Here is an 11,048-nt window from a genome sequence, read left to right on the forward strand (position 1 = left end):
TGAAGAGAAAAAGTGAGGGTAGAGTGTAAGGAACTCCGAATATTTATATAAAAACTCCATATTTCCAATTAGGTACCTTGTTGCTGAAAATTTCCAATAATCAAAAAAAAAACTCAGTCATGTTTTTTTTATAAAAATGTAAGTTTTATTTATGAAAATATTAATTGTTTTTTGTATTTTTATATTTTACAATTGATTCTTTTGCATAACATAAATTTACTAACAATCTGCGTTTATCTTTTTCATAATTCATTTTATTTTTCCAAATTGGTAACATTAAAATTAGCATAAAAGGTTAATAATGACTTATTATAAACGAGAATTTTGCTAAAATAATTAAAAAAAAAAATCCAAAATTTTTGCCAAAAATATTTGTATTAAAATTGCTAATATGAGCGTTGCACAAACGCGTTGAAATTAAAAATAACTTTTTAAGTATATGTATATATAATTATTTTTTATTATGCTTGGTTCGGCGGTTATTTGTATATTTTCAGCCTGTTATTGTTAATTATATTTATTTATTTATAATTGCTGATATTTATTAAAAGTTGCATAAAATTAATTTTTGTTGTTTTATTTCTTTGAGTATATTGGTATATTTTATTTTAAATATTATTTGCGTTTTGTTTTTGTTAGATTTCTTATGTAGTTGAACGGCTGTTTTGTTTACCTTAAAATTATTTTGTACAATTATTTTTACTTTTTGTTCCACTGCATGAGTTTTGTATGTTTTTTACTTCTGTACTATTTGTAATCGGTATGCTTGCATCATTGTGATTTCTTTGTTCCTTTTATAGCATTTCAAGTTGCAAGTAGTTAGTTTAGTGAGTTTAAGTTATATGTAGTTTACTGTAGTAAGCTTAGTAGAGAATTTGACATTGAGTGTTTTACTCTTAATATTTTTTATACAATTAGGTGTTCTTAAATATTAATTTGGTATTTATATTATATGTACTTATATTTGTGTATATAATTTTATGTATGTGTGTGAGTCATGGATTAAGTTGTAGCTAGTTTTATAAGTTATAGTGAAATTTGTATGATTAGTTGTATGATTGATAGTAGAGTATTGCTTGATTAAAACTATGATTGACATTTCAATATGGAAATTTTGTGTGTGGAATTTGAAAAAAAATTATAAATTCTTGTATTTTTTTGGAAAAACATGAATTTCTTAAATTTATTTATACAAATTTACTTTTTTTAAGATTAAGTTTTTTTGTTCGGGGTTTTAATTGAAGTTGGAATGTTTTCTTTTCTAAAATAAAAAAAAAATTATGCCTTTTTTTCCTTTGATTTACAATATATCTTTCGTTAGAAATTTATAAAAATTCTTTTAATTTTCAAAAATATGGGTTTTTTAATTGCAAAATTATAAACACTGGAAATCACTTTGCTTACAAATAATTTATTCCAATAAAATGGGAATAATTTAAATATTATTTAAAATATTTAAAAGTATTAGTTGATTTTATATTATTTTTTCTCAAGAGTTTTTAATAAAAATGTGTTTTAATTAATATTTTTCGACAATTTTCCTTAGTGTAAATTGAAAAAAAGAAAAATACTTGAAAAAATGCATAAAATAATAGTTTGTGCTAACAAATATGTATTAAGGAAAGAAATAATTCAAGTGAAATAAATTATTAATAACCTTTGAGTTTGAGCGATAAATTTATCTTCAAAAAATTTTTTTGATCGAAAAACTGTTTTTGATATAATTAATTTAGAGTCATATATTTTGAAATAACAATGGATTAAAACAAAAATAAATTTTGAAATAAAATAAATTATTATTTGGCCATTAATTGAGCATTTCTTATTTTTTTATATCTTTTGAGATACTTAGGGTTTACCGCCGGCAAGTTTCCATTAACTGAAAAAAATATTCTAAAATGTTGCCGAAATTTAAAAATTTGCTTAAAATTTTCAAAATTTTTTCTCAATTTCTACACACAAATTTCCATCATTAAGTATTACTCATTTATATTTATTTTTTGCTGTTGAGTATCATATTTTCTTTCCAAAAGAATGCATAACTGAGCATAAAATAATTTCGCTTTATTAAAAAGTTTAAAAATATTTGAACTTCTGTTGCTTACTGGCGACAAACGTCTTTTACAACCCGAAACCGTTATACTGCTTTTTCGTACTTTTTACTATTTTTTTGTTGAAAAATATTTTCCGTTTTATATTTTTCCATTCCTAACTCTAAGCTTCAACTCAAACAAATCCTTCACTAGTTTACTTCAAGTTACTCACATTTCGCTTAAATTGTAATTAATGTTAATTTAGGTTTTTATAAATTTTAATAATATTTAAAAAATGTAGAAAATACATTTTAGAAAAATTCTGGTATCCATTAAAAAGCAACTGGCGGTGCTTTACAACAATTTAGTTAAAAAATAATTTAAAAAAATTAAAAATTTGTGAAAAGAAAACTTTTTCGAAGTGAGCTTTTAGGCGCTTCAAGGAATATCAATTTTGTTTTATTTCGTGTAAAAAAATTAAAATTATCTTTGTAATATAACATTTAAATTAAGTTTGTCAAAAAGGTAATTTTAATTTTTTCAAAAATTCACAAATTTTAAATTTTGTACGGCCGAAATGTTTTTATAACAAACTTAAAATGTTTTGTTGCAAAGTATGCGTCACCTTTTTTTTATAAAAAACTTAAAATGTTTTGTTGCAAAGTATGCGTCACCTTCCACGGAATCACAATGCGCTTTGAATGAGCTTAATGATGGTCTTTTACAAAGTGCTCCCAGAGGAGCTTCATTCGTTGCTTGGTTGCAGTTGCAAGGCTGTGCCGAAAATCTGATTTCATTTTCGATTTTCAATCAAAACTTTCGCACACACTTTCATCCTTGAATGCCTCAGTAGTCTTAACGCCTGCTCGCCGCCGGCTTATGCGTGCCGGGCTCCAGATTTCTGCTACTCACAATCGGCGCCGCTCCCTCAGCACTTGACACCGTCGGTCGTGCCACGCTGGCTGCAGACACATTTCCAGTCGCCACATTTTGTGTTGCCGCATTTGGTGGCACCGCTGTCGTATGTCCAACTAACGTCGGCGACGCTGTCTGTTGTTGTTGCTGGTGCGCCTGTTCCACTGGCAGCGCCGCCGCACCTACTTGCACCGTTGTGGCGCCCGTCGCATCGCCTTGACTGATTTCCACAGAGATTTGTATTACAGTCGGATGCCGTTCGGATTGATGGCAAAAACGCAAAGCATGGCAGAATATTTGTGTTAACAAATCCCAGCAACCGGTGTCCGTTTGTGCAGCTGTGGCGCTGTAGGCACTCAGCGGTATGGTGATGTTGGCGCGAAAATTGTTATTGCTGTTGTGATGATGATGTGTGCCATGCGGGTGTCCACCGCTGGGACTGTTCGTTGCTGCTGTTGCTGCTGGTTGTGGCGTGGCAGTTGCGGTTGGGTTCGTGTTGCCGACCCCAACACCGCCGCCGCTATTCGTGCTGGTGTGACTGTTGTTGGCGCTGCTGGCCGCCAGCAGCTTGATTTGGTCGGGTATAAAGTAAGCGATGGCCATGTTGTTGACTGTATTTGGGTTTGGTGTTAATTAATTTCTCTTTTAAAATAAATTTTATTAAATTAAGTTTATAATTGTCTCAACTTATTTGAATATTTTGGTTATTTTTTATTGTAAATCAGTTTGCATTTCCCCTTTTAATAAATTTGCAGTCTTCACATTTCCGAGCAAAATATTTTTTATTATATAAAATTTAGTTTTAAAATTTTGTTTAAATTGCATGAAATTTTCTTCTAATTTGCTTGATTTTATTAATATTTTGCCAATTATTATTATTTTTATTAATTAATATTTTACTGTTAATTAATTATTGTTTTGTTATGCATAAATGTTTGAATTTGTTATAATTTTTGTAATTTTCGATCCAATCAAATCCAGTCATTAAGTCAATGTGTTTCCTATAGTGTATTAAAAGTTAAGTTCTCTTATTTTTAAGTCCATTTTTCAATTTTATTGTTTATTTGTTTTTCCTTTAATGTTGTTAGTGTATTTTTTCTTATTTTTCCACCTTTGACAATATCATTAATTTTTTGTTTTGAATTTTCAAAGTTTTTAATGTTGTAAAATTTTTCTCAAAACTGCTTAAAATTTTTTTTAAATGTTTGTCTGCTTTAGTAATTTGCTTATTTTCTCTTGCAATATCAAGTTCTCCACCATAAGCCACCATATAAAATTATCTGATTTAAAAATGTTTTTTCTTTAAATTTCGATATTTTTATAAATTGAAAATGTCTAAAATTTTTTAAAATCCTTCTTTAAATTGTGAACAATTGTTTCAAGTTCTTATAAAAGTTCTTCAATTTCAAAACTCCCGCATAATCAGCGCCTTCTAAAATTTCGCGCCAAAAACACTTAGAATTTTTTCACTGTCACGTGAACACTCGTTATTTACGTAAAAATGCACGCAAGTTCAAGTGAATTTGTTGCTTCCACTACAATGTACAATGACTGTTGTTGCTTGAATAAATGTTGTGTTCCTGCCGCGGCACAAGGTTGTATGCTAACGTCGCAATAGCTTTCTATCGACTGACTGCATTATCCTTGCCGCAGTGACTTTTATAAAAGTTGTCATTCGCCGCTTTCACGGCATGCCAAGGCAGTCAGTCAGTCACAGTACAGCACGCAGCCAACCAAACCCACACACATACCCATGCTTACAAAGCATACGCTAGGAGCAAGCAAGCAACAGTAGCCAGTCAGTTTGCTAAGTGAAATGCGAGCGCTCAACAGAAAAGTCACCCTCAACATGGCAATCGTTCGGAAAAGAGGTGGTGCAAACACCATAAACCACCAAACCGCGAAGGCACATGCACACACAAACGCACTCATTGATATAATTGTGGGTAAACCACCACCTCAACCAACACTATCAACAAAAGCAGCAACAGCAGGAAACCTGAAAGCGTGCTTTAGCACCTTTACGCTCAATGCTCAGAAGCAAAATCAAATTGAGTTAAAGAGTACGCAATATAAACACTCATAACACTTAGTTTGAGCGCCAGCAACGAGTTGTTATTATGAGTTTGTAGAGCGCTTCCGCAATTGAGTGCCTACTTTTCAGCGTTGAAGCTTAGCGCAGGCAAATAAACCTACCCCACTTTGATTTTTCATTCGCTGTGCTTCTTAGGTAAATGGCTCTTGTTTATATATTATTTTCTCATTGTTCGAATTTCGAAAATTCCCCTTTTGCTAGCATGTTGCACACATTTAAAATTTCACTCTCAAATTCCAAAGCAATATTGCTCGAAGTGGTGGCGCATTCTGTTTCGAACTTCGAAAACTTGTTACAGCGGTAATGTATATTGCCGAAATTCAATTCGAATAAATGAGGGGTAAAAATGAGTATATTCGAAACAGATTTGTTATAATCTGAGTTAGCTGTTACAAAATTAATAAAAATAAAATAAGGAACGACCAATTTTGGATAGAAATATATGTATTATTGGAATATAAAGCGACTGTATATTTTTGAAATTTCAAAAAAAAAATTTGGTAATCGTAGAAAAATTCCTCCATTTGTCATCGAATTGTATAATCTATTAAGCCCTCTCGTAACGGTTTGGAAACGTTTTTTTTACATTCCTCTTTATTACTATAGCATTTTAAATGAACCCTTTCAAAATAGGAACTATTACTTACATTAAGGCAATTCTAAAAAAAATTCCGGGAGTGACACACATATCACGAATAGAACTCTGAGCCGTAGGAATAAAATATAGACTAACGAAAGAATACTTTATTTCAAGTATATTAAAAATTAAAATATTGCACTAGTAAATCCTGTCTGAATCTCGACCTAGAACTAGACCTAGAGTTAGACCTAGACCTAGACTTTGACCTAGACCTAGACTTTGACCTTGACCTAGACTTTGACCTTGACCTAGACTTAGATCTAGACTTAGACCTAGAGCTAGACCTAGACTTAAACCTAGACCTAGACCTAGACCTAGACCTAGACCTTGACCTTGACCTAGAGCTAGAGCTAGACCTAGACCTTGACCTAGACCTAGACCTAGACCTAGACCTAGACCTAGACCTAGACCTAGACCTAGACCTAGACCTAGACCTAGATCTAGACCTAGACCTAGACCTAGACCTAGACCTAGACCTAGACCTGACCTAGACTTAGACCTAAGCCTAGGCCTACATCCCATATACCTACATAGATCAAGTACTAGACTAAGACCTGGAACTAGAACTATAACTTAAACTAAACGTAGACCTAGGTGTTAGATGTTATGCCATAGTATCGATAGAGCTGCATTGAATTTCACAATATTGGTGTTCGGTGCTTATTCAGCTTCATTAAAAAAGGAAAAGTATGCAGCATTTTGCCGGTACTATGCCGACTCGCCTTCAACTTGGTATCGAGCACGTGCCTGTAATATCACTAAAGTAGGTAGCCTTGAAGAGCTTTTAATATTGCAGCTGCACTCCCTTAATACGACCTTGAGAACTCACAAAAAGTGTAACCATATTTCTTTCTTAATGTCTCCTTCACACCGCAAATAGATTGTATAAAGCTTGTAGCTGACTGCGTCCAATTGTTGCAACATAGCAATTTTTCTTCTCCCTATCAAAAGAGCTTAGTAAACACACACAAACAAAAGTATAAGCGCCAGCTTGCAGAAAATTCCAGCGCTTGTTGCCAAGTGCATGCCACATCTCAGGGCCGCACAAACATATACCACACACGAATGTCTGCACCGCTTGCGCTAACGTTTGCAATTGCAATTGCGAGTGTGACAGTTGGCGGAAGCGGAAATGTTATGGAATGCAGTTGCGAGCTCTTAGTGTCAAAATGTCGCTCCCTTCTGTGAAAGCCAAACGATGTAGTGCAGAATAATGTAGCTATTGTAGGGAACTCCATGCGCTCGCATATGGATTTGCGGGTGCTTGTGGGTGTGCTACGAATAACAGTGTCGATTAGCGCTCAAGGTTGCGCAGTGATTAAATTGCTTTATACAATTGTTGCCTTTTCTTGTTGTAACAGAGCTGACATTTTGCTCCCACTTTTGATTGCGTCCTTGATAATGAAATTCTGAAGGTTTTGAAAGCGAAAAATTGCTAGAAAAACTGGGGTAAGTACAAGCATGTGCTGCGTGAAGTGCAAAAAGTTGCGGTTGCTTAGCTCGAAAGGGAGCACTAAAGTATGCTGAAAGGATGCAGCTGAAAGTCAAGGTTAGGGATTTGCATTTAAATTACTGACCAAGAAGCTGTCGGATAACGTCGAGGGATAAGGCGAAAAATCGATAGAGAAAGTTTTTAAAGCGAAAATGAAATAAGGGAAATGAGACTTTAAATGCAATGGTTAAATTTTCATTTAAGTTTACTAAATTTCGGCTGAAATACGTCGTTTTAAGATTTTGAGCCCACATAAAATACAATATTTGACTAACCTTGTAAACGATTTTTCTTGGAGCGAATGCTTTTTGGAAATCCTTTGAAAACCCTCTGAGTTAACTTCGGTCTTAAAAAAAATCTTATGAAATTGTTCAATAATGCGGAGGTAGCTGTAACTGGTAGGACCCTCGTTTAAGCACAATCAGATTTCGATGTCAATTAGGAAGATAAATCTCTTAGGCATAAGCATAAGCCGTGACATGGGTTTATCAGTCCCTGTCAATTGTGAAAAGAAGAGCTTCGAAATAAACTATAAATTTGCCTTTACAAAGGTTATGCTTTAGAGGTACGCATGACAAGAGCAGATATAATCACCGTTTAGAGACAGAATGACAATGAAACTTCCGTTATAAAATAAGGAAGCGCAGGCTCAGACATCATCTAATAGATCATCATCTATAGAACGAATGATCTGACAAAATTGATGAAAGCGAAAGAATAATGGTGCCATTTCTTTGAGTATTTGGCTATCTGTAATGAAGAGTCAATTTTATCATTAGAGTCTTGGGATAAATCTGACTATTTGAAGATTTGGTAAGAAAATTTCTTCAAAATGACAGTAAAAAATAAAATAAAACTACCACAAGCTCCGATGTCGATTATAGTAAATCTCCTATACAAGATATATTTAGTAAATGGTGGGTGAAGACTACACGTTCATAGATCATCTGCAATATTGGAAGGGAATTGGTTATTTTTTTTTTAACCTGAAATAGAAGTGCTCGGAAATTTTCCATGCCATCAGTTGACTTCAGGCTCTAAAAGCACCTAATTAGGCTAAATGATAGAGTATAATGAACAGTTATGGATCCACTTCTGGTACAAGTCGTCGAATTCTTATATAAAAATCAGTCTTAACTAGTAAAAAGCAACGTGTCTGAAGGAACTCCGGAAGTATGCTTTTAGAGTCCATTTTACTCCAAAGCAGATTCTCCTGTCTGGCTATAATTATAGGTCTCATTTTCGGAATAAAGAGGGAGCTAAAGCTAAAGGGCTTAGCTTCATGTATTTATAAAGGAACTCTATTAACAAGGGTAGGCAATAGTAATTACTTTGGAATGGTCCGAATGAAGCGAAGTAAGTAGACTTGGATTGCTATCGTATGTAAATATTCCTTTTATCAACCGAATTTTGCATGACGACGTTGTCCAACAAAAGTACAAAGAATTAGGAGCTTGGTGTTAAAAAATTTATAACATCTCTTTTTACCTCGCTTTTAAAAATTTTAGAAACAAGCCGTATAAGAGCTTTAAAGCAATCTTATCAACCCTACGGACACTACTATATAATTAATTACAGCGACAAGACTTGTCACGCGCCACTTTCGTATGCGTTCGCATATTCGCTCCGCACAACCTCCTGGCCGCCCACACACTCGTTAGCAGTCAGGCGAATGCAGCACACATACACTCATATAGATATGAAGATATACCAAGTTATAAGGAAGTTACACTCGCATTCGTTTACTTCTGCGCACACACATGTTGAATAGTTCGTGCGGAAGACAAGTGAAAAACTTTCACACATGAAAAATTATGACGAAAAAACAAAAGCGCACAACTAGCGCCAGCGCGTATGTATGTGTGTGTGGCCCATTTAAAGGGGTAAGCGTTCAAGCGCATAAAATAAATTGAAATTTTAAAGTATGAAATTAATTTTTTGACAGCGTGAGCAGAAGACGCAACAGAAAAACTCGTCATGCTTGAGGCACACACGCAGGCACGCACATACAAATTGCTTTGGTTGTGTGTGGCGTTAACACATATGAGCGCACATGAGTTCTGACATTTCTTCGAGTCACTTGCTAGCGGTATTTGCCACTTGCCTTTGACTTCAACACTTGCCTGGACACTTTACGGCTCTGCTACCAGCTAAGTGCTAACCATTAGACTAAATGCAAATGTCACTTTTTGTCTTACGCTCTTTAGACACAAAGGCTGCTAACAAAAACTCGTTGATGATATTGCCAGTAATAGCCATTTGTCAAAAATTACCAAATGATGTCATATGCATACGTAAGAAGTGTTGCGACACTTGTTGTTTTCTTGGGAAATAGATGATGATCTGACTTAGCGTGCAAAGGGAAAAAACTTCGATGGTGATGAAGGGCTACTGAAAATGAAAAGTCATTAAAGTGTACTAACATTTTTTAGATATTCAAGGCTATTTTGTTATAGAAAGCAAACTAATCTCATTTGTAGATAGTATATTCAGAAGTGACTCAACTCAATGTTTTGCCTAGATGTTACTGTTAAGAGCTTCTTAAACTGCACTGAAAAAGCAGTACATATATGGAAATCTACCGAAATACAAAATAAAATATTAAATAACGCTTCTTATTTAGCTCGGTGGAGATCAGATCCAGAATAACATCTGCATCCTTTCTCCGTTTCTTAATTCCAAAGCAATGGAGGACTCTCCATCTACATCCAACAGGATGCCTGTGTCACATTTATATTGACGGTGCATTCAGTACTTTCAATTGATATTCACACCAAAATACGCTTCACCGTGCATCTTCATGTGTGAAAGCATTGGTATGACAACCAGATAACATATTTATCTTCCTGATGTCTGACAGAGATCTTTTTTAACCTTACAACATGTTGCTACAGAAATTATAATTTTGTTCACTTAACGTTTGTGACTGTCAGTCTGCTCCGTCCGTCTGCTTCATGCATGCTATTACTTGAGTAAAAATTGAGATATCTTAATGCAACTCGGTACACGAGTTCCCACTAAGGTGTGACAGAAAAAAATCCATATCGAAATTACCCTATATATAGAGAAAAATTATCACTGCCAGTCAAAGTTTTTAGCTTAATTTTAAACCTAAACATTTTTGAATAGAATAATTCCGTTAGGGAGATATTTTAGAAAATATTATGCTGAGTGGATCTAGTCATGTCCGTTTGTTCGTCCGCCTGTATAAACGAGAACTAATCCTTACGTTTTTCAGGAGTCAATCTGAAATTTCTAACATTTACTTTTCTCCATAAGAACCTGCTCATTTATCGGAACTGACGAAATACTTTTTGTATTTGATAATTATATCCAACTTAAATTACACACTACAATTTTCAAACAAATTGCTTAGATCAGATCACTATAGCATATAACGGGTGATCATGCAGAGGTACTTTTTCTAACCACCTTTTCTGGCAGATCATGGAAAGACTTACCTCTGAACAACGTTTACAAATCGTTTAACTTTGATACGAAAATTCACGTTCAGTAAAAAATGTGTTTCGCAAGAGCTGCAGTGGCTCGACCTTCCCAAGCGACATCGCTTCAGCCAAATTTTGTTCAGCGATGAGGCCCATTTCTGGCTCAATGGGTATGTAAACACGGAATGATTTATTGAGAAAACACTTCGATGAGCAGATAACTTCACGTGATATGTCGGTCGATTATTCACCAAGACCGTGTAATATCATACCGTTAGACCTTTTCCTGTAACTATATGTAAAGTCTAAAGTCTATGCGGACAATCCTGCTTCGATTCAGGCCTTAGAGCAAAACATCCCGCTTGTCATTCGCCAGTTACCAGTCGAAATGCTCGAAGGATGGACTATCTGAAATGCCGCGACCAAC

General features: G+C 34.2%; 1 protein-coding gene across 1 annotated transcript; it reads right to left on the reverse strand.

The window, feature by feature from the left end:
• Positions 1-2,580: 2,580 nt before the first annotated feature.
• LOC120778495 (cell death protein Grim) lies at positions 2,581-3,552 on the reverse strand. Its single transcript, XM_040110320.1, has one exon. The coding sequence runs from the start codon at positions 3,549-3,551 to the stop codon at positions 2,889-2,891; it is 663 nt and encodes a 220-aa protein (XP_039966254.1). The 5' UTR covers position 3,552; the 3' UTR covers positions 2,581-2,888.
• Between the last annotated feature and the right edge of the window lie 7,496 nt (positions 3,553-11,048).

Source organism: Bactrocera tryoni, chromosome 5 (genome assembly GCF_016617805.1).
Source record: "Bactrocera tryoni isolate S06 chromosome 5, CSIRO_BtryS06_freeze2, whole genome shotgun sequence".
In the NCBI taxonomy this organism is placed as follows: Eukaryota; Metazoa; Arthropoda; class Insecta; order Diptera; family Tephritidae; genus Bactrocera; species Bactrocera tryoni.